At 41.0% G+C, this 21,978-nt stretch overlaps 1 protein-coding gene across 3 annotated transcripts in view; it reads right to left on the bottom strand.

Moving 5' to 3' along the window:
- PDSS2 (decaprenyl diphosphate synthase subunit 2) overlaps positions 1–21,978 on the bottom strand; it is a 118,040-nt gene that overhangs the window by 18,882 nt on the left and 77,180 nt on the right. For all 3 annotated transcript variants that reach the window (XM_053939307.1, XM_053939308.1, XM_053939309.1), the window contains one exon: positions 7,202–7,276. In XM_053939307.1, the coding sequence (XP_053795282.1) occupies positions 7,202–7,276 (75 nt within the window). The remainder of the gene's footprint in view (positions 1–7,201; positions 7,277–21,978) is intronic.

The following is a 21,978-nucleotide window of genomic DNA, read 5'->3' as shown; positions in this document are numbered from 1 at the left end:
TTACTTAGAAATGAGCAAGAAGTAATTCTGTGTGACCCTGTAGTTTTCTAGCAAGGTATTATCTGTCATGAAATCAGTAACAAATGAAATAGAATCCATCCGTTCAGCTCTAATTTTTCTCCCTTATGGATATCACCCAGAAGTGCTGTGTTACAAGGGAGAGGATAATTTGAGACTAATGGAAAAAGTAGGAGAATTCTGCAATGCCAAGTAACACAGAGCTGTATCAAAATGCCTTTGCTTTCAGACATGCTATTAAGTTATACAAGGAAAGTGAAGAACAGTGAAACCACATGTTTGCTATTATGCATATGACAACTTACAAAGTCAAGCCTAAACTTTCCTCTGTTTCTGTATTTTTGTTTTAATATTTTAACTCAGCCCAGAGCATGTGCAAATTCCCATGACTGGCAAAATGTCAAAATGAGCATTTAATTCAAGTAGTTTCCCATATATCAAGTCTCTTTTTTTCCATTTAGATATAGGTCAATTTATTTTCAATTTAAAATCAGGAGCTGTTGGAAGACGAAACACAATCTTTTCCTTAACAACCAATCTGCTCAGTGAAAAAACAGTACTTACTAAAATTCGCTGGATGATACTGAAAATTGGCAGTGATTTTTATAATCGTTTGTTTTACATCAAATAAGAAAAAAATACTCTAGAAAGGTATCCTGAAACAATTTTGAAGTTAACAAAATCTTTCAGAAGACCCATAAATTGATAATGATTGCTTTCTGTAGCCTTTGAGCAGCAAGAGAAGTGCAGACATTATCCAATATCAATTGAAGGAACTGAAGAAGCTTAAGCAGTCATTGCAACTCAATGTATACAAGAAAATTAATTATATGATTTATTACAAAATTTTATTCCTAAACAAGTTTCAATTTCATTAACAAGATTGAAAATTATGGCAGAAAAAGTTACTGTCCACTACATGAACATTAAGTAAAAGATTCAAGTACCTAAAATGAGCATCTAACTTCAAAAAACCCACAAGAATTGAATATATATTTGAAGATTGAAATCTTAAAAACATAAGTATTGTAAATCTCTCGGCTACAGAAACAAGCCAGTCGTAAAAAAGTATTATGTCCATATGGATGTGCTTTAGCATATGAATTTGCATGCCAGAATATAGCTGATTTTAATTAAATAACTTCTTATGACCACATACCCCTAAAGCTTCTGCTGCTTAAGACAGAGGTAGACACATCCTTTCTTCAGCAAAATTTTCCAACAATGACATTTTTCCCAAGCTTAACTCTCATGTTATACCTAAAGTGTCTGCCAACCACACCACATTCTTACAAGGGTATTCAGGACAATATCTAAACACTATTTAAACAACATCAAGGGAAAACCCAAACTACTTCTAGACCACAAAGGCTGTAAAATCTGATATCACGACAGCTCTTACTACTTTTAGAGAAATTTTCTCTGCTTTGTAAGCTTTGTTTTGCTTTGTCAGCAGTGAGTATAAAAGTGGACATTAGCTAGCCCAAAAGACTCCTAAGATTTTCTTATAAAAATCTCTCGAAAGTCAAATGAATTCCAGTTGTAGTTGGCAGTGCTCAGACATTTGATTAACTAATGCCTGTGAACTGACCTCATTCATAAATTCTGTCACCAAGAAATGGATGCAGATCACAAGCACCCCTGATGCTATCAGGGGGCAGGAAGTGGTGGATGAAGAGAGCTAAAGAGAGCTGAACCCCTCACCATCACTGGAAGAAAACAGCCAACTCCAGAGACAGTTTGCACAATGTCAGCATGAGTGCACAGGGAAAATATCCAAATCCAGCTCTGTCGATCATCATTTCCAATGGGAAATGAAGAACAGCTGAGGGTGCTCCCATTTTACTATTGGCAAGGTCAGTTACTGCTTTGTTAGAAATTGTCTAGTTGAGATTTTCTTTTATTAAACTACTTCCATAATTTAAACCTGTTTAAAACAATCACCTCAGGGAACAACAAACTTTTAGAAAATTAAACTGTGGGACAAAATATGCAATCATAACCACCAGGAAGGGCAGCTCTCACTGACAGTATCAAGGATCCCCAGTACAAAAGCAACACGTACAATAGCACAGTTTGATTTATCTCACCAAAAAAGATTCTTATATGAGACTCAGCTGAAAACGTATTAAGGAAATATGAATGAAAAACATGTCTTAAAAGTGCACAAACCCATTTGCAAAACCAAGAAGGAGCAGAAGTCGGAGACTTTAAACTTCAGCTATAGTTTGTAACAGAGCCCATCATTGATTTCCATACCATGGCAGCTCTTTCTTAACCATCTGCTGTTGCACAAAATGATCCAAACGTCTGAATCATTTATATCAAACATTAGTTCAGCTTTCAATGGGCAAATAATCCACAGAAACACATAGAAATAATTTTACATTGCATATTCAAAGTTTTAAATTAGGTAGTTCAAGAACTTCTATTTTACATAAATAAAATCCAGTGCAACTATGAATCACTCTACCAGCAGCAAGACCCTGTAAAACATTTCACACATGGTTCACATAAGCTTTCAGCAGATGTATTCATGCTTGCTGAACATGACAGGGCATGTTTTATTGGTCTATTAATATCCGTCTTCACTGCTTTTGGAGGAACATGGGTGTCTGCAAATGGGTCAATAAAGCAAGCTACTGACTACTTTTATCATGACACTGTAAAAAAGACAACACCTGGTTTTAAAAGAAAAGTTTGTAAACTTATCATAAAGATAAATATCTCTTCACATCTGTTACTTTTAAATCTCTCCGGAAAAACTTAGTATTTAAAAGAACAAAAGCAGTAAATAAATAACATTGGCCTTTTTTCTAGCTATGCTTTTTTTCCCCAACACATTTTCCTATTCTTTTCACAGATGCTCTTTACTCAAATTCCATATTTTATGCTTTTCTTTAGTCTTGCAACAAAAACATTTGTTTAAAAAAAGTGAAAACTCTGGCTCTGCTGCCCTGCTAAAAGGTGGTTTACATAACTCAAAATACATTTGATTCAAGTCCTATAGTAAAGTTATAAATGAATCCATTACTTATAATACAGACTCATAGCAGTCAGTTGATGGATATGTGCAGTATTCCAAAACATTACTCCTCAAAGCAGGGCCAGGGATCAAACATCAAAGAAGTGTTAGCACAGCTCGCTGCATGTAGCCCATCCTTTCCCAGAAAATAAACTCATTTTTGTTAAAAAACCCTACAGTGGTCTAAAATAAGTACCTGTTAATTCACTATTTGATACAATGAGTACTTGCTAGTAATGCCTTTAAATTCCTAACTGCTCTTCTGGCCATCAGTGGAACATGTTGGGAATGGTCCTGTCTTACATAATAGCCCTATGTTGACACTATAATGAACTTTGCTAATGCATATTTATCATCAGCTACATATTCTGAAGAAAAGAAAAATATCGCCAAAACCCACCAAGTTATTTCCCTTGAAAGTCCCTTATGCTTTAAGATTACAAGAGCATTCTGGAAGGTTAAGCACAAAAGCCAACACACTGAAGTCCCTCTCTTGAGTCTGCTGTTTGGCCTTGAGCTTCCTTGTATCTCTTTCCCCTGTTCAGTGAATTGACAGGAATATTAAAGTAACCCCCCCCTTAGTTTGTTAAATGATCTGGAATATTAAAACAGAGGGGGGTTATAAATTTGACAGTATTCTCTGAGTAAGCAAACATTTTAGAAGCCTTCAGGCTCCTAAAAGTTGGAAACAGAGACTCAGAGCAATGAGTTTTTTCTGTTAAAAATAGATAACTACAATCACAACTGAAGGCCAGACTAGACAATTTTCAACTTTGCACTCACTAAGGCAAAATTTTTACTCCCAAATTAGACCTAGATTTAGGGGAGGCAAATGGGAACTGGGAAGAATGTCCTTCACTTGCAGAATTTTGGACTGAGAGGGGATTTAGCACAGAAAACTGCAATAGTTTATCATATCATCCCTTTCAGGTCCAGGTTATAGTTGAACATATAAGCTTAATATTGCTAATGTTATACCTTAAACCACAGCAGCTGTTTGTTACTTTGAACATGAATGATAAGCCTTAACCTTCAGGCTGTGTCAAAGCCTACACTTCGTAGTTTGTATTGTCACTTCAAATAATGACGAAAAGTTAAATATTTGCTTTTTCTTTCCTGGTTTCACACAGATCTAATGATTTACCTATGCAGAAAAGATGAAGCATGATCAAACAGAATGTACTAAAATGGGACAGCTGTAGGATTGCACGTGGCTGTGCAGAGGAAAAAAAAGTGGTAATGGAGCTGTCAAATAATTATATCCATTATATGTATTCAGGAGTAAACCAGGTCAGTCTTGTTTGGTCAAATGATTCTTTGAACTTTCCTACTGGGTTATCCAAATGAAGAAGACTGAAACTTTTTTTTTTTTTTTTTTTTTTTTTCAAACACAAACTTAGGGTCTCAGAGAAGAAAGGTTAACTTTGGTTAACTTTGCAGAGATATTTTTGTCTACCATTCAGCAAAGTTCAAAACAACTTGGTGCTAAGTTAGTTTACTTTATGGTACTAAAGAGCTTTAAAACAACTGCATTAAGGACATTTAACAAATGAAGTACAGTTTTCTTGCCTCAGGGAAAAAAAAACCAAGGTGAGAAGACATCCTTCTCCTTTTCCAAATTTAAGACATTCCCAGCAATGAAAATACCATTACTAGCATCCCTATGCCCTATTCCAAAAACGAAAAATAAGTCTGACATTTGAGATTTAGTCGTGGAGCAGATTAAAGCATTTGTCTTACCTCTGGGAAATGTAGTTCACAATTTTGTTTCAATCAAATTGCAATTAGGGAAGGAGGGAAGATGCACAAAGGACACCAATAAGACAGACCAACAACTGAACTAGTCTATTTGCCAATCTTTGCTAAAGAAATGTTCAGGACATGAATAGGAAACTGCCTCAGCAGAAAAGTGCGAGGAGAGCAGCAGGGATATGTCTCAGTGCAAGATGGAACTAAATTTCTCAGAGAACTAGATAGAAAAAATTAAAGCAGATGCCACACCTTATTGTAGGTCTCATGAGAAGCCACACACTACCCATTCTAAAGGCTGAACTTCAGACACTGTCATGTAAGTGTCTCTATTACGCCACCACGCTAATTGTGTTTTGAGTTAACTGGGTTCCCCTTAGGAAGGGTACAGTGTACTTTCAACTCTCCTTAGACAGAAATAGTCACTGAAACAAAATAAGTCTTTGCTATTTGTAACTCGGCCAGAGCAGGGTAAATGTCATGCAGCTGTGCTTAGTTTATCTCACACTTCCCTTTGCAATCCACACACATGGAGGGCTTCAGTAAGGCAACAGAAAATACAAAAAAGAATGATTCAGAAAGAAAAGATAAAGATCTTCTGCAGTGGCAGGAACCCAAATGAGTCCAAGATTTCCCATTTATAGAGGGACCATGGTTCCAATAAAATGCAGTTTCATTGCTGAGATGAACCTGTAGAGCTTTACCTCTACACATGAAAAAGCAGAAAATAGATGAGTGTTTTTAAAATATACCTGCAACCTACTTATATTTAGAAACCTGCTGGAATACGGAGAACAACATTTCAACCATTCTTGGCAAAAATCTCAAAGATGTCATCTATTTTAACATATAGCCCTGAGCACAGTCTTTGGGAGCAACGCTGAAGGCTGAGGTAATTTTATACACAGGTTAAACACAGCAGATGCAGAAACACCACCAAATTCCCAATGCTGTCCTCCTGCCATGCTTCCACCCAGGATCCACTCATGAGAGGTGCCAGAGGACACTCCAGGCATGCCATCCTTTCCGTGCATCCCAGGAAACTGTGGGCCCAGGCAGCTCCTGAGTGCATTACTGAAGTCCTGCTGGAGGCTTCAGCTCAGCAGTGTGATCATTCCCTTTCTAACTGGTTTCAGTCAAAACTAACCTCAGCGAGGTTAGTTTTAGTGACATGACTTTGCTGCTGCAGAGCAGGAGGGACACAGAGTGTCCAGGGGAGCAGCACCCTCCAGAACACAGTGCTGTTATCCAGTGGCACTCTCCACTTGCCCACTGTGGTTTGCTTGGTGCAGAGGCATCACAGCAGGTATCTACTGTAGCAGCAGCCCATAACAGCTTTTTACCATGGTATCAATTTTGTTACGTATGACAACACTGCAATAATAAACCAGAGCTGCAGTTTCAGTGCACAACACCTGCTGAAGCATAATATTCAGGTCTCCAAGGCACAGGAGACGGCACCACTAGAAGTGAATCTATCTACCTCAGTGGACTTCAAGATCAATACTCACATATACACAGTGCTCATCAGTGACTGAAAACTTGCTATGATAAAACCTGTAGCGGTCACGGCAACTTTAAATTACTGATTTTATTGCAAATGTTAAGACATGCAATAAAATGAAAAAATGGAAAAAAACTCTAGTGTGAAAGTAAGTGAAAATATGAAAATTAATAAAACCGCTTTTTTGCTCCAACATGCAAGCCTACTTCAAGAATGGCCTCTAGAAATTCCCTTCAATATTCTAGTAAAGAGAAAAATGCCTACATCTAATTTGACCAATTTTCATTACTGTTTTTGCCAAACAATAACACAGAATATCTGCAATTGCCTTTGACGAAATACAAGATTATTTGTTGTGAAATGCTGGCAGCTATTACCTTGGCCCATGCTGACTTCTGAAATATGTGCATAGTGACTTCTGATGGAGAAGAACACAGGACTATACTCCTAGCACTCCAGGACAAAACTCAGAAGAAAGGACATGTTATAAATTCTGGAAGAACATTCTGTAAACTTCTTTGGGCTTGGAAACAAGAGGTTTGACATGAAAATATTAATGATGTAGACAACATTGTAATGAATACCTCTAACAGAAGCTTGGCTAGGAACCTCTGGAAGCATTTGGAAAGCCTATAGTAAGATGTGCCTAGAGTTCCTGGTAACGACACATGACAGTATTCTATTAAGCACTCACAAAAACAAAATAGTTCTTCCTTGAGTGTTTCCAGAAACTTCTATCAGAGCTTACAGGTGTCATAATGATGTTACTGCTGAAACCCACTAGGACTAACAACTCTTCTGCCCTCTCCCTCCTTTTAAACAGGTGAGAAAGTCATCGTATCTACAGTAGTCACACATTAATATCACCAAATGCCTAGGGTACATAAATCTAGTGAAATTCTTACCTCAGATGATTTTGAGTTTTCATAATATATCCCTTGAACTAAGTCACCAATAGCACTTGAAATGAGTTCTACAACCTGTAAAAGAAAAGGAGAAAAAGCCTTACATCTTTAATCATCACCAAATTGACTAACAAAACTACTGCCAGATTTCCAGAGAGATAAACGACGAAGAAAGCTTATCGTGAAAGACTTCAGGACTTACTGAGATATATTCTGTGATATGTCTCTGCTAAAACCTCTACTACAGTAACTCTTCTATCAAAGTTTTAAGTTAATATAAATGAAAAACAAGACTTGTTTTTCCTACAGTGTGAACTATAGAGTGTATTCTCACAAGGACGTTCACAGAGCTAATAAATCCCAGTTCATGAATATGAGACAGTACCTCATCTGGGCTTTGTTTTGTTTTGTTTTTTTCCTGCCAAGTAAATACTTCACAATACCTCTCCTTGGGAGCTGTTAAAATTCTAATCTTCGTGGCTAATACAGAAAAATCAGAATCCATAGAAAGGTAACCTTTCAAACGCAATCATTTGGTATTCAGGTGCCCTGGGAATGCACTGTGGATGTATTTAGTGCATGGCCTGAGGCTCAGCTGTACCACATACACTGAAAGTCTGCAACACGGGAATGTTTAAATCAGATTTATCAATCTGTATTATCTTCAGGGTTCAGGCTTTTTATTTTATTCAAGCGAAGCCTAAAAATCTGAACTTGATCCAGAATGTAAAACAAGTAGTCCACAGTCTCCCTGGAACTACTGTAAAATTTGAAGTTGTGCACATGAACTGTATTAATTGGAACAAAATTCTCAGATTTATTGTAAAATTAAATGCAGGCATTTAAAATAAGCACACCTTAAGGCTACCTCTGGTTGCTCACAAAGTTTTAATTTCTTGAATGTTTAATTTCCTATGCATATGAGTCTGTATCTGATTCCTCTTTTTGCTTCCTAAAATTCAATGTAGTACTCATTGAATTAAAATATTTAGTTTCAATTTTTATCATTCTTGTAACTGAAGACAAGAAGTCAAATGATAAAAGCCCTAACGGAAAGATATTCTAACATTTAGGCATGCTTTATTTGATAATAAAACCACATTTGTATGCTAGTTTTGAGTACAAGCAGAAAGGTTGTGTTTTCATTTTTTAAAACACTGGTTCATATACATATTCATATACACACAGCAAGCGCTAACTTTAGAAATGGTGCTGATTAAAAGTCATGTTTTTTCTCGCAATGCATATGGGTTAATTTGCAAGACCTACAAAAACAGCCTGAAAAAAAAAAATCACATTGCCCTTTAGGAAACTAGACACCAAAGAAATATTGTAGCAATATGAGCTTTGAAGGAACTAAAAGGACAATGATCCTACAGTGTTACCACATGTGTTGAGTTATTTAAGGGGGGGAACAGAGAAAATGAGGGGCTCTTTCTTTTTTATTAACAACAACCCTCACCCCCCCACTGCCTTTTTTTTTTTTTTTTAAGGTATCAGATAAGCCTTATTCCCAAATCCAGGAGGACTGAGTATCGCCAATAGGTCTATGAAAGTCTGTAACTAAATGCCCAGGATCAGATTGTATTACAGTTTATACAAGCAACATCCCAAGATTCTTCTGATGGCTAAGACACATAATACAGATCAATCACTCACTCAAAAATGTTATGGTTTGTGAAATGGTCTGAGCTCAGAGACCTACACTGGTAATACGAAGAGGAATTTACAAAGACACAGAGTCCTACTCTAAATGTCAAAGTGATAGTATGAACTTTTAACAATGCAGCTGGCTCTGGATAACTAGACCTTTTCCTCTCTTGCCTGAAACTCTAAACTGAGCAGGACCCTGTTTTGGGGTTTCTTTTTTCCACCTCTCCTCCCTCTTTTTAGTGCAACTCTACTCTCCAAGGCAATTTTAACTGACTTAATACAAGCTTGGTGAAACATTTGTGAACAATTGTACCTCTTCCTCTAAGAGTTTATAAAACATCTTAGGAGAATGACACAACAACTATTTAGAAGAATCCTTATTATATTAAATACCATTTAGTGACATATTGAGCATTATATGTTAGTGAGAATTTAGTATTAATATTACCCCCCCTTCTTTCCAAATATATATAAAAATACTTTTAAGGTAAATGTAAGGCTATACAGATCACTACCAGGAATGAAATTCCAGTTTCAAGAGCACAGCGGGATGCTTGCATGAGGCTCTGTTACCTCACCAGCCTTTAATCTGATCTATGAAAAGCATCTCCTGCTTAACATCAGTGGCCTGAGGTCCTGAGCACTGGGGAAAGAAATGAGAAATGAGGAAACCAGGCAATATTCCTCTGCATCCCAAAATGACAGAGGAAGAAAAATTATTATGGATTCAGTAGTATTCATGAAATGATACAGTGTCTAGCTCTTAGGTAGCACTTTTCATCAGAAAATTTGAAAGCAATCAACATCTCCTGTTAAATTTATTCCCTACTGTTTTATATAAGGGGGAAATGGCAACAGTGAACTGATTTTCCAGAAAATCATGCAGCCTGCCAGCATAAGAGCAGCAAACACTATCCAAGCTGTCTTATTCTCATTGCTGCCTTTATGCCTGACCAGTGCTGAGGTTTCTGAGATGTAAGTCTGAGGAGAAAGAAAGTTAGATGAAAAATGAAGTGCTCTCAACTGCTTCTCTTCTCTTTTGACAGTTGAGCTCCATTTTAAAAAGGTTCAGAGATGAGGGAAGAAAAGAAAGGATTGCCAGAATTAGTGCTTGAAAACAGCATCCCAAAAGAGACCAAAGGCAGCCAATTCATAACCTCTCTTCCCACTGTTTTCCACTCCTCAATATGTTTTTGAGAAGCCTGGTTGCTCATAGGTACTCAGGATGAGCAGGAGCAACCACACATTGAGAGAAAACAAACTTCCACTGTACTTTTAGTTTTCCACTCTGCATCAGCATCTTCCAAAGTGCTGTTTTCTTCTTCTCCGGTATCCCCACGACTGGGTATTGCCCAGGGGATGACCCATTACTTGCAGGTGACAAATGCACGTGCAAGTGATTCCACACCCTTTAAACACATTTTGCAGTAGTTCTGCAGTGTCTTTTTTTTCCTAAGGAGGTATTACGTCAACACTTTTTGTAGGGATGTGTTCTGCTTTTAAAAAGTCAACACAAAGGCCATCTGTTTAGGATGAATACAGGGAAAAGAGATGGATTGATAAAGCTAAAATCTTTCCTACTGTTTAGGCAGACTAAGTGTATAACATGATGTAAATTCTGGGTGCAATCATTTGATTGCTCATTCCACAGCAAGGTAGAACACATGCTCTGACCTGTCCAATTCATTCAAGTATAAAATAGTCCAATAGATTATGCTGTGTATCAGAAGAGTTCTTCTCAGAAGAGCTTTCCCAGAAGAGCTCTGTAGGGCTACAGATCAGAAATTTGGTGAAACTTAATTTACCCTTTTCTGGTGTAGTAACTTGTTTATCAAAAAGGCACAGCTTTAGCCCTTCAAGACTATTTAATTTTACTTTGAGTCTAATTGCTCAAGCTCAAAATTTCTACATATTACTTGAAGAAATAAATAAAAAATATTTGTAATTCACTTAGTTCAGAAAATTACTCAGGACATCCAACCAATCACTTAATGAATGTTCTCCTTCATTTTCCTGAAATCAGAATTTCATGTAGGAACATGTAGGTTTCCTGAGGACTTATCCATAAGAGTTCAGAATTCCCAAAACATCATACACAGTGTCACAGAATAGGGCCACATGTTCCCTGTTGCAGGTACAGCAGCCCAGTTCATGAATGCAGTTGACTGTCAAGGAAAATTCAACTCTGTCTAGAGAAAAAGAGGTGTATTTTAATGGAAGTGAAGCTTATGCCAGAAGGAATGCAGGGAAATCACAGAATAGAAGACATTTTGGTAAACTACTTTCTCCAGAGTTAAAAGATATGATTCAGACTATGTCAAGAGCAGTAAAAAGAATGGATTTGGAGCCCCACTCATCCTTCATAAGGTTTTTAAACAACCTGGATGAAAAGACAACACTGGTGCCATCAGCTCTGCAATGCAAGCACTTTGCTCTCTTCACTCATCTTCAAAATACTTTGTGTAAAGTTTACTGCAACATAACACCACTTACAGTTTTTTTCCTGGTTTTCTTTCTAGTTTACAAAAGGAATCAATCTGAGCTCCATTCAAAGAATGGTCATTTTATTTTAAATTCAACAGCTGAAATGGAATTGATTACATACGCCACTCAATTTCAGAGTAGTAATGTGGTGTCTCTCTAGACTCTATTGGATATTTTCAATGGAAACATCACAGAAAGGATGAAGCTTTTGTGGGAAGACAGGAAGTAACAATAGGAAGAACACAGGAATGGTATAACTTTGTTCTTCATCCCTCAGAATTTCTATTGGACAAACTTCCTTAGCTTTGCCAAATTCCTTCCAAGAAGGACCACAAGTAATTCCTTCCATCCTTATGTTGAAACAATATCCTTTCCTCACACATCTGCTATTGACAGATCCAAATCCTTGCTGCTCATGTGTAGATTTGAAAATGTAGCAGAACTTCTCCATAGAAATAAAGAAGAAAATTAGATGGTCATGAACTATTATATATACAGATAAAAATTTAGCTTGCACTTCCCTCCCCGAAGAATCATGAGTTTGAGAAATACTCCAACAGTCAATAATTCCACAGAAACTGACCCAAAAACATTGCACCACTAGGAAGCTAAAACCAAAACTCAGCAAAGAGATGACTTTGGATTTTGATTGTTCAGTAATGCCTTAAAAAAAAAAAGGTGGGGGAGAGTGAAAACTGTAAGAGAACAGGGCAGTGAAATTCAAGAACAGTAAAAAACAAACAATTCCAAGAACAGTGAAATTCAATTTCCTTTCCTGGTAATCTCCTCAAACATCATTAGTCATACAGGTAACCAAGTATGCCAGCCTATGGAATGTTTTTAATCTAATGTTTATTGAATCCTATTGGATTTATTGTTTGAAATTGTCCTGAGCTTTACTGTCTTTTGGATCTCCTTTCTTTTAGTAGTGAACACACAGAAAGGACAGTGATTTGCTTTTCTAGCATGCTTTAAATGGTCTTGGAAAACACATTTAAGGTTTTCTTCATTCTTATGAATGATGAATTAGTAGCAAACTACAATATAACAATGCAGTGTAAATACATCACTGTTGCATGCCGGGTTGGTTCAGTTGGGGTTTTAATAAATGTTAGTCGGCTCCATGACACAGGTGGAGATTCACCGTTGGGCACTCCGAAGCCGTGCGGAAAGACACACCACCGCCAAGCTGCGAGCCAAGCCGCCGTTTCCGTGCGGAAGAGTGCCTCACGCAGGACTGAAAACTGGAGCGTGGGCTTCACAAAGTTAGTCAGTGAAAACTCCATCACCCTCGAAAGAGCACATGGACATTTGTCCTGCTGCGTCCGCAAGGGACGGAAGTGTAACTTCTCACGGTCGAGAGCGACAAAGAGAAGCCGTTTCCGAGAGCGAGGACCTTGGCTGCGGTTTTGTTTGCGAAGACGCCAGTTTGGTGAGTATCAGTGGCTGGGGCAGACCCGACTGGTGCTTTCCTTCACTGGGGTGGGCTAGCCATGATCCTGTGGGAAGGGGATGTGTGGTGCACAGCGTGAGTGGCTGCTGGTGGTGGGCTTTGTACAGTTGCTACCCCACACAGTTTTGCCTCCCTAAACCCTTTTCTTTGCCCCCTGAGGAAGCCCCGCCGACCACGTGGTGAGAAACTGCAACGCCTTTGTCCTCACAAGATGGGGGCGGAGGCCTGTGGGCACTTCTCTTCTCATAATCCCTTTCTTCCCTTCCCCGCCTTTGACCCAAACCCCTTCTGCTTCCCTGTGGGCATGGGTGCTGCCTCCTCCAGGGATCCATTTGCTCCCCCTCCCCTTGTTTCTCCTCATGTGGGCGTTCCTTCCTTGCATGCTCTCCCTGCCGCGTCATCGGTCTCGCCCTCTCCCACCAGGGAGGGCTCTGTCGTTTCCGCCCCTCAGTCTCAGGAATGGGAAGTCCACGATCCTGTCCCCCGTGCCCCACCTCCGCGTCCCCATGGTCCCCAGGGATCTGGGGGGTGGGGGGGGAGGGCTTGGAACAGGATTGCGAAATCGAGCAGCTGCTTTCAACACCAGCCTCCTACACCAGGGAAGGGGAGAACCCTAAATGGAAACCCCTTCCCTATGAGTCAATCAAAGAGATCTGCAAAACATTAAGAGATTTCAGCCCGAAAAGCCCATTCTTTAAGGGCATTTTAAAAGTGACTTTAACATCTAAAGCAATGGTGCCAGCAGACCTTAAACGTCTGTTCAGCTGCTTGCTTCTCCCATCTAAATACAAATTGTGGGAGAAGAAGTGGAAAAGATTGGCAGCAAATCTGCCTCCCAAAATCTTGGAGGGACCATATAGCCTTGATTTTGTGGAAGAACCAATAACTTTAAATCATCTTATTGGTGAAAGAGAATGGAGTGAAGGGCAGATCCAGGCTAGGGGAATTCCAACTGCTGTGTTGGACATGTCCAGGGGTGCAGCAGAGCACGCGTTCCTGGCCATGGCCACCAAGGAGCTGATGGTACCCTACACAGCAGTTAAACAATCTGTTGCGGAGCCTTTTGTAGATTTTGTACACCGTGTCCGGGCAGCAGTTGAGAGGTGTGTGGAGGGATCCGAACTCCAGGACAAGCTGGTCCTAGAAGTGGTATCTATGAACGCCAACGAAGTGTGCAAAAGGATCATCCTAGCATTGCCAGTTTCGCCACCCCCGACCCTCCATCAGATCATTGAGGAATGCACACAAAAGCCACACCTGATGATGGAGGAAACCCCAAACAAGCCCAAAGACAATATGGCCGCCTCGACCGCTGTGCCTCCAAAGGACTCAGCTCCAAGGCAGTTTCCATCTAAGCGCCGGTGCTTCCACTGCCATCGGGAGGGACATTTTCTTGCTCAATGTCCATTTTTAGGGAGTGCACTGCCAGGGGCAGTGGGAAGAGGGTGGGGGGAGGGGAACCCCACCTTTCCAAAAAACTCAAGGGGGAGAACGGACTTGCCTTGCTTGCAGACAAAAATGAGGCAGGTCACAGCGCTGCAAGAGGAGCCGCGATTCACCATATAGTTCCATCGGTAAGCGGCTGTCTATCAACAACTGACAACAGGGAGCCTTATCGGCTCCAACTCACTAATCCTGTCCATTCCCGTTCTCAGGATTGGCAGTTCTTTATAGCAGATGCAGAGCTTCTGTCGCACATCTGCCGCTGTGAAACCAGACAGAGCTCTTGAACTGTAGGTACCTTGTTGTTGGGGACATAAAACACACACCACTGGAGATAGAGGTTCCTCCAGTCATTTCCACCCTTAACTCAAGGCTCTTCTATCTCGTAGCACACTGTGTCCACCCCCCTCTTTTCCTACCGAAGGGCCAGGTTATTGCACAGGCAATTCCTATTCCTCGTGCTCTGTGTAATGATCTGGAACTCTCAACCTTTTACGCTGGGAAGGTGGGAGAGGAAAAACCCCTCGTATGGTGCGGCCTTAAGTGCAAGGGGCACTCAATACATCTCCAGGGGATGATGGACACAGGAGCAGATGTGATGGTCATTCCACGGCACAAGTGGCTGTCACAATGGGAGCTGCAAAGCGTGGCCACGCCAGTCTTAGGACTAGGTGGGCCTCAGGCTGCAAGACAATAAAAAAACCCCATCCAAATTAAGGGTCCAAACGGGCTGCTAGCCTCAGTACGTCCGTTTGTGATTGACAGCAAATTTACCTTATGGGGGAGAGACGCCATGTCCCAGTGGGGAGCCAAATTGGAATTTCCAATTTGGAATTTCCAAGGCACCCTGGAATTTTTAGGTGTGGCCACTGAGGAGCGCCCCACACAGAAACTGACATGGCTCACAGACAAGCCAATCTGGGCGCAGCAGTGGCAGAGTAAACAGAAATTACAGGTGCTCACAAAGCTCGTGGAGGAGGAATTGGCAAAAGGCCACATTGTAGAAACTAACAGCCCCTGGAACTCTCCAGTGTTTGTTATTAAAAAACCGGGGAAGGACAGGTGGCGACTCCTCCATTACTTGAGAAGAATCAATGATGTTATCGAGGACATGAGCTCCCTCCAACCGGGTATGCCATCTCCATCCATGGTACCCCAAAATTACAATCTGGCTGTAATTGACATAAAGGACTGTTTTCTCCAAATTCCCCTCCACCTGCACAATGCTTCTCACTTTGCTTTCTCTGTGCCCTCCATCAACAGAGAAGCCCCAGTGAAACGCTACCACTGGATGGTACTACCACAGGGTCTCAAATGTTCCCCAACTATATGCCGGTGGTATGTCACCAAGGTTCTGTCCCCAGTGCATGCCAAGTGGACATCCTGTATTTTCTATCACTACATGGATGATGTGTTGGTCTGTGCCCCTGACAGCGTGATCCTACAAGACGCTCTAGAGGACACTATTAAGGCTTTGTTGGTGGCAGGATTTGAGTTACAAAAGGAAAAGGTACAGTTGCTGCCACCCTGGAAGTATCTGGGCCTTGAAATTAACAACAGGACAGTCAGGCCTCAACAAATTAATATAGACAACAACCCTAAGACGCTAAATGACCTCCAGCGCCTGTGCGGATCCTTAAATTGGATCAGGCCATGGCTGGGGTTCACCAAGAGGGATCTATCCTCCCTTTTTGACTTGTTAACAGAAAGGGAGGGGGATGAAGGTTTAGGTTCCCCGAGAGCCCTGACCCAGGAGGCCAGAGCAGCACTTGAGAAGGTCCAGACCACCATCGTGAGCAGGCAGGCCCATCGTTGTCAACCAGGGCTGCCTTTCCGCTTCATCGTTCTAGGTGAGTTACCCCATCTATACGAGATGATTTTTCAGTGGGACAAGGGCCAACGGGACCTCCTCTTGATAATAGAGTGGGTGTTCCTTGGCCACAGACAGTCCAAGAGCATCACCAGGCTGCAGGAGCTGATGGCACAGCTCATCATGCAGGCCAGGGCTCATTAGCAGGGTGTGATTTCACATATATCCACCTTCCCATCAAAACATCCACAGGGAAGATGACCAAAGAGACCTTTGAACACCTTTTAAGACAAAATGAAAATTTGCAGTTCGCTCTAGATAGCTACTCAGGCCAAATTCAGATTGGACATCCTGGCCATCATCTCTACAACACCGAGTTCAAATTGTTACCAAAAGAACTACAAAGCAAAAGACCACTGAGAGCCCTGACAGTGTTTACAGACGGGTCAGGGAAGTCCCACAAGTCAGCAGTGACTTGAAAGGACCCGGAGACTCAGCTGTGGGAAACAGATGTTAAGATAGTGGAAGGTTCCCCACAAGTGGCTGAGTTGGATGCCGTGGTGAGGGCTTTTGAGAGATTTAGCCAACCTTTTAATCTGGTGACAGCCTCAGCGTATGTCACTGGAGCAGTATCAAGAGCAGATCATGCAGTCTTAAAAGACATCCCGAATCAGGTCATCTTCAGTTTGCTCGCAAAGTTAGTACACCTAGTTTCTCACCACGAGCATCCCTTTTATGTGGTACATGTGAGATCACACACGGATCTCCCAGGCTTTATTGCTGAGGGGAACCGCAGAGCAGACGCCCTGGCAGCCCCAGTACAGCTGGGAGGCCAGCCAAACATAGTTGAGCAGGCCAGGCTCCGCCATCAGCAGTTCCATCAAAATGCTCCAGGTCTGGTACGCCAGTTCAATCTGCGGTGTGACCAAGCCAGGGAAATTGTGGCCTCATGCCCCAACTGTCAGGAGGCAGCCTTACCAACACTGGGAGCAGGTGTGAATCCCAGAGGTCTCCGCAATTGTGAGGTATGGCAAATGGATGTCACCAAGGTCCCTGAATTTGGGAAATTCAGAAATGTCCATGTATCCATGGACACCATCTCAGGGGCAGTTTTTGCCTCAGCCCACATAGGTGAGAGGGCCACAGACGTGAGAAAACACCTCATACACACGTTTGAAACCTTGGGGGTCCCAGCCACAATTAAAACTGACAATGGTCCAGCTTATACTTCCTGCAGGAATGGGGGGTCCAACATAAGACTGGGATTCCTCACTCCCCCACCGGCCAGGCAATAATAGAAAGGACTCATCAGACATTAAAACAGGTTCTCCGAAGGCAGCAGGGATATGTGCGAGTGCTGTCACCGCACGAGAGGCTCTGCAAGGCATTGTTTACCATCAGTTTCCTAAACTGTTCTTTTGACCGGCCAGAACTGCCAGCACTGAGGCATTTCAAGCAGAATCAGGAGCTTCGGCCAGAAGAGTGGCCACCAGTGCTAGTGAGGGATCCGGATTCTAAAGAAATCCAGGGTCCATTCCCACTTTTGACCTGGGGACGGGGATTTGCCTGCGTATCCACGCCTTCAGGAGTCAAGTGGGTCCTCAAGAGACATGTTAAACCATACACCCCAGGACAGTTAGTGAGTTGAGACGATAAGGTGCCTGTGGAAGCAACAAATGATCCCACCAACCAGGGAGTTGCATCCAACTGCAGGCACCGCAAGGAAGAGGGGGATTCCACACCTCTTTAAAAAATTTTTCCCCAAAGCCAAGGAAAAAATCCTTTCAGCTGCCTCAGTCCGTTTGTGTTCCCAACCCATCTGTTTACAATAAAGTTGTTTTCCCAGTTCCCCTATCCCCAAATACTCAGGGAGGAACCAGCTCCAGCACCATCGCCAAGCCCTCTCCATTTACAAGTCATCACAGTCACAGCAACAGAAGAAAAAGCTGAGAGAAGAGGCAACTGCACGAGCAGCAAAGAAGTCTAAACAGCTGTCTTTTATATATATTAAAAAACAGGGATATGTTGCATGCTGGGTTGGTTCAGTTAGGGGTTTTAATAAATGTTATTAGTCCATGTACCCCCATTTTCCCCTCACAATGGTTCGTTCCAGGTTGTCTGCCATAGGAGCATTCCCATGTCAGTCTTGTAGCCACCCCCTGTTCATTCCTGAAGGTTCTGTGTCAGTTATCCCATCCCTGTATTCCTATTTGTCCCGGAACCTTGTACCTACCCCTGTTATGTTCCCATTGGCTGCCGTAGTCCACGTCACTCCCCTGTTGCCTGTCCCCATTGGGCGAGGGGGGATCCGCCCCTACCTGCCCGGCCCCTATATAACCCCATGCCTCCTTTGTGTCGGTGCCATTTTGACCATGCGCATGCTAGGGGACGCCGCTCCAGCCATGGCAGCGGCCATGCGGGAAATAAACGTTCTCCAGCCATACAGGACAAGGTGTGCCTCCCTCGCCCCTTTGTCTCCTCTCAGCGCTCGGCTAGTAATCCGGCAAACCCACACGGAGGCTCAGCCTTAGAGCTCCGTACACGCAGCAGCCCCAGTCTCCCAACCAAAAGGCAGCGCCACTAGCTGGGCACCCCAGCTGCCCGAGACCGGGGCGAGAAAAAACAAAGCTGCAAATCACCCAACCCCCACTACTTGTTAAAAAGGTGTTTCTAAGACATAAAAAATAATCAGCATCCGTCAATTTGAAAATTGCTATATACTGTTAAATATCTACCTTAAGGTCAGTCTGCCTTAGGGATTTTCACCAGTGTTAAGTTACACTTTTTATGCTGATGCAGCACTACCTACAGAATTGGATTTCATCAGTGTAAAGAAATTTAGTGCATAATTCAGTAATTTTCCTTAAGGACAACATAACCAACAGAAGAAATATAATTTTCCTTGTCTACTTCCACATGATACCTTACACAGTTTCATAATACCTTTGCAGATCCATGGCAGCAGATCCTTGCACTAAAGTACTCAACAACTGTTGCTGAGTGGCCCAGGTTAGAGAAATACCTGACTGCTTCAGCTTGACCCTTTTGGATGGGTTATTTCATTACAACTTTCTTCTATATAAAACAGGGGATAAAGAAGGTATAGTGACTACAGGGTTCTGTAGATATAAACCCCTCCCCATCCATAAGTAATACAGGAGAGCATGGTTATAAAATGCTGCTCCAGGTCACGCTGCTGCAGACAACCATTAAACTGCGATATGTTCACAAATGAATTAAGGATTAAAGTGAATAACACAAACTGTACCTGCAAGTAGCATTTACTACTTCAAACAGTCTGTACCTGAACAAATGTGAATCAGAAGTAAGACCATCTAGCATCTGACAGATGGAATCAACTTAATGAAGCTGCAGATGTTTGTTAAACTAAAAAATCAACAACCTCCTTTACCAGGGGTAGCAGCAATCAGATTCTAGACTCCAAGTGAAATGCTGTTGAATTTCAAAACACTGATATCAACAAGCAGTTACAGTCCATCGAGAAATTCAATATTCTTGACAAGAAGTCAAATACATCAGCATTTTGATTAAAAATACAATTAACTCATTTATATTACTGCTAAAATTTTATACATTTTACCATATTATTACACTGAAACCACTCCAGATGTTAAGCCACCTTTACAAAAAAATTTACCATGGAGAGGTTCATTTTAAAGACAAGCTTTACAGCAGTGAAAAGAGAAGGGAAGATATATAATCTATTGCCCTATTTACATGGCCCATTGATTTTAGCCTCTCCTACAGTACAATGGGTATAAACACCTGATGGGAAGGAATGCAGAAGAGGGAACCAAATTCTCCTCAACAGTGCCCACTCATAGGATGAGGCAACAGGCACAAATGAAAACATGAAGTGCAACCTGGATACAGGAAAGCAGTCTATTGTGAGGGCATCCAACAATGGATCAAGTTGCCCAAAGGGGCTGCAGTCTCCATTTTGGGAGATATTTAAAATCTGTCTGGATGTAATCCTGCGCAACTGTCTCTAGCCGACCCTGCCTGAATGGGGGCTTTGGACTGCATGACCTCTAGAGATCCCTGTCAGCCTCAACCATTCTGTAACACCAGCAGCTGCTGGAGGAGGACCACAGCTGATTTTATATTATTTACATCTGCAGCACCAGTAAGAACTTTCCTCATCTTTGAAATAATACAGTCAAGGTTACAGAGCTGGTGACAAATACTCTCTTAAGTAAGAGTTAAGTTTACTGATTGTACTAGGAATAGATTTCCTTATTATAAATAGCTACATTCTTGGGAGACTAAGAAAGGCCATGCAAACTAATCTTAAATTGTTATCACTATTGCTAACAGCTCTGAATTGCAACCAAATCATCACAAAAAATATATTTTCACTTTTTAAAAGTGTATTGTCCGTTGAAGTCATACTCCAGGTGTACAGCTGACTATATACCAGCCACTATAATATCCAGTCCTATAAAACTGTATATTAACTGCCTTGTCATGAAAATCCACCTCTAGAACCAATACCCTACACATCCAAAGAGGAAAGTTAGTATATATTAAATACTCACACACAAAAAAGGTCTGTTTCAGATAATATTGGGACAACATTTCACCCAGTACAGATCTGATTGCTTTTTATCCTCCTATGCACTCTCAATAGTAATCTTACTATGTTTGAGAAACAGATTTCGAATAAAGCCATGAAAAAAAAACTTATAATCTTCCACTTCTTCATCTATAAAGAGAATGAAACTGACATAGCAAATATCATTTCTGGAGGACATCACCTTAGAATCATAGAATCATTAGGTTAGAAAAGACCTTTAAGATCACCAAGTCCAAACTAAGCCCAGGACTGTCAAGTCCACTGCTAAACCATGTCTCTAAGCATCACATTTACACATCTTTTAAAGACCTCTATGCATGGTGACTCAATCCTGTGCAGCCTCTTCCAGTGCTTTTGTTGAAGAAATTTCACCGGTACTCTCATTTCATATACTTCTTCTGTGAAAATTCTTTTTCATTTTATAATTTGTGTAAGGGCTAAAGCTATTTAGCAATGAATTCCTCCATGATGATTATTCACAGCTGTGAAAGAAAAAGCTGTAACAAACATCTCTGTTTAAGAAATGCAGGCAGTGCCAATATCTGTGGTGAATGAAGTAGGAGAACTGCTGGCTCTTGAGAGCCCTTTCCCACAGTATGCATCTCATGCAGAAAAAAACATCATATACTCAGAAGTTTTCATTGCTTCAATTTCTTAGAATAAATTTTGTTCTCTTTTGAATATCTATTTGCTACATATTCTGGCACTGATCTTGGATACATATTCTTGTTAACAGTCACAGAAATATTAAATCTAGACACTTTTTAATGTTTGTCTTAAATCTTTCAAAGGCAATTTTTCTGAAAAGTGAGGGTGTTGACTTTAGAAAAAAAGAAAAATTCCAAAATTTGGCTTCACCATTCAATTAAATATATATATATACACACATACATATATATATACATGCACATATTTAATATGCACATATATATCTCAAGCATGTAAATATTTCTGACTCTTGAAGTATTTGTGTTCACCACTAGACAACTGCCAATTCAGTGCTGTATATTAAGGGAGCAAATGTAAGAGGAACAGACCCCAACTACCCAGAACTCATTAGTGATTGTCTTGAGATGTTGAATGACCTTTGACTTTCATCAGATTCAGCCTTTCTTCAATTTCTTTCATTTTTATCTTCATTGATGTTTAGTCATATCTGAAAAGCCCTCTCTTTCATGTAGATGGCATATCTGTATTTTCAAGACCATTCTGTTAATTACGAGGCAAACAGCAGTTCTGTAAGACAAAGAATTACTAAACCAGGTGTTAGAAGCAGCTGTGCAGTTTATCTCAGAGGAAGACAATATTTACCTGGAATAATGACAGGTATTTGGTTA

This window comes from Vidua chalybeata, chromosome 3 (genome assembly GCF_026979565.1).
Source record: "Vidua chalybeata isolate OUT-0048 chromosome 3, bVidCha1 merged haplotype, whole genome shotgun sequence".
Lineage (NCBI taxonomy): Eukaryota > Metazoa > Chordata > Aves > Passeriformes > Viduidae > Vidua > Vidua chalybeata.
The sequence above is the reverse complement of the archived record's forward strand: the minus strand, read 5'-3'. Positions and strand labels throughout refer to the sequence as shown.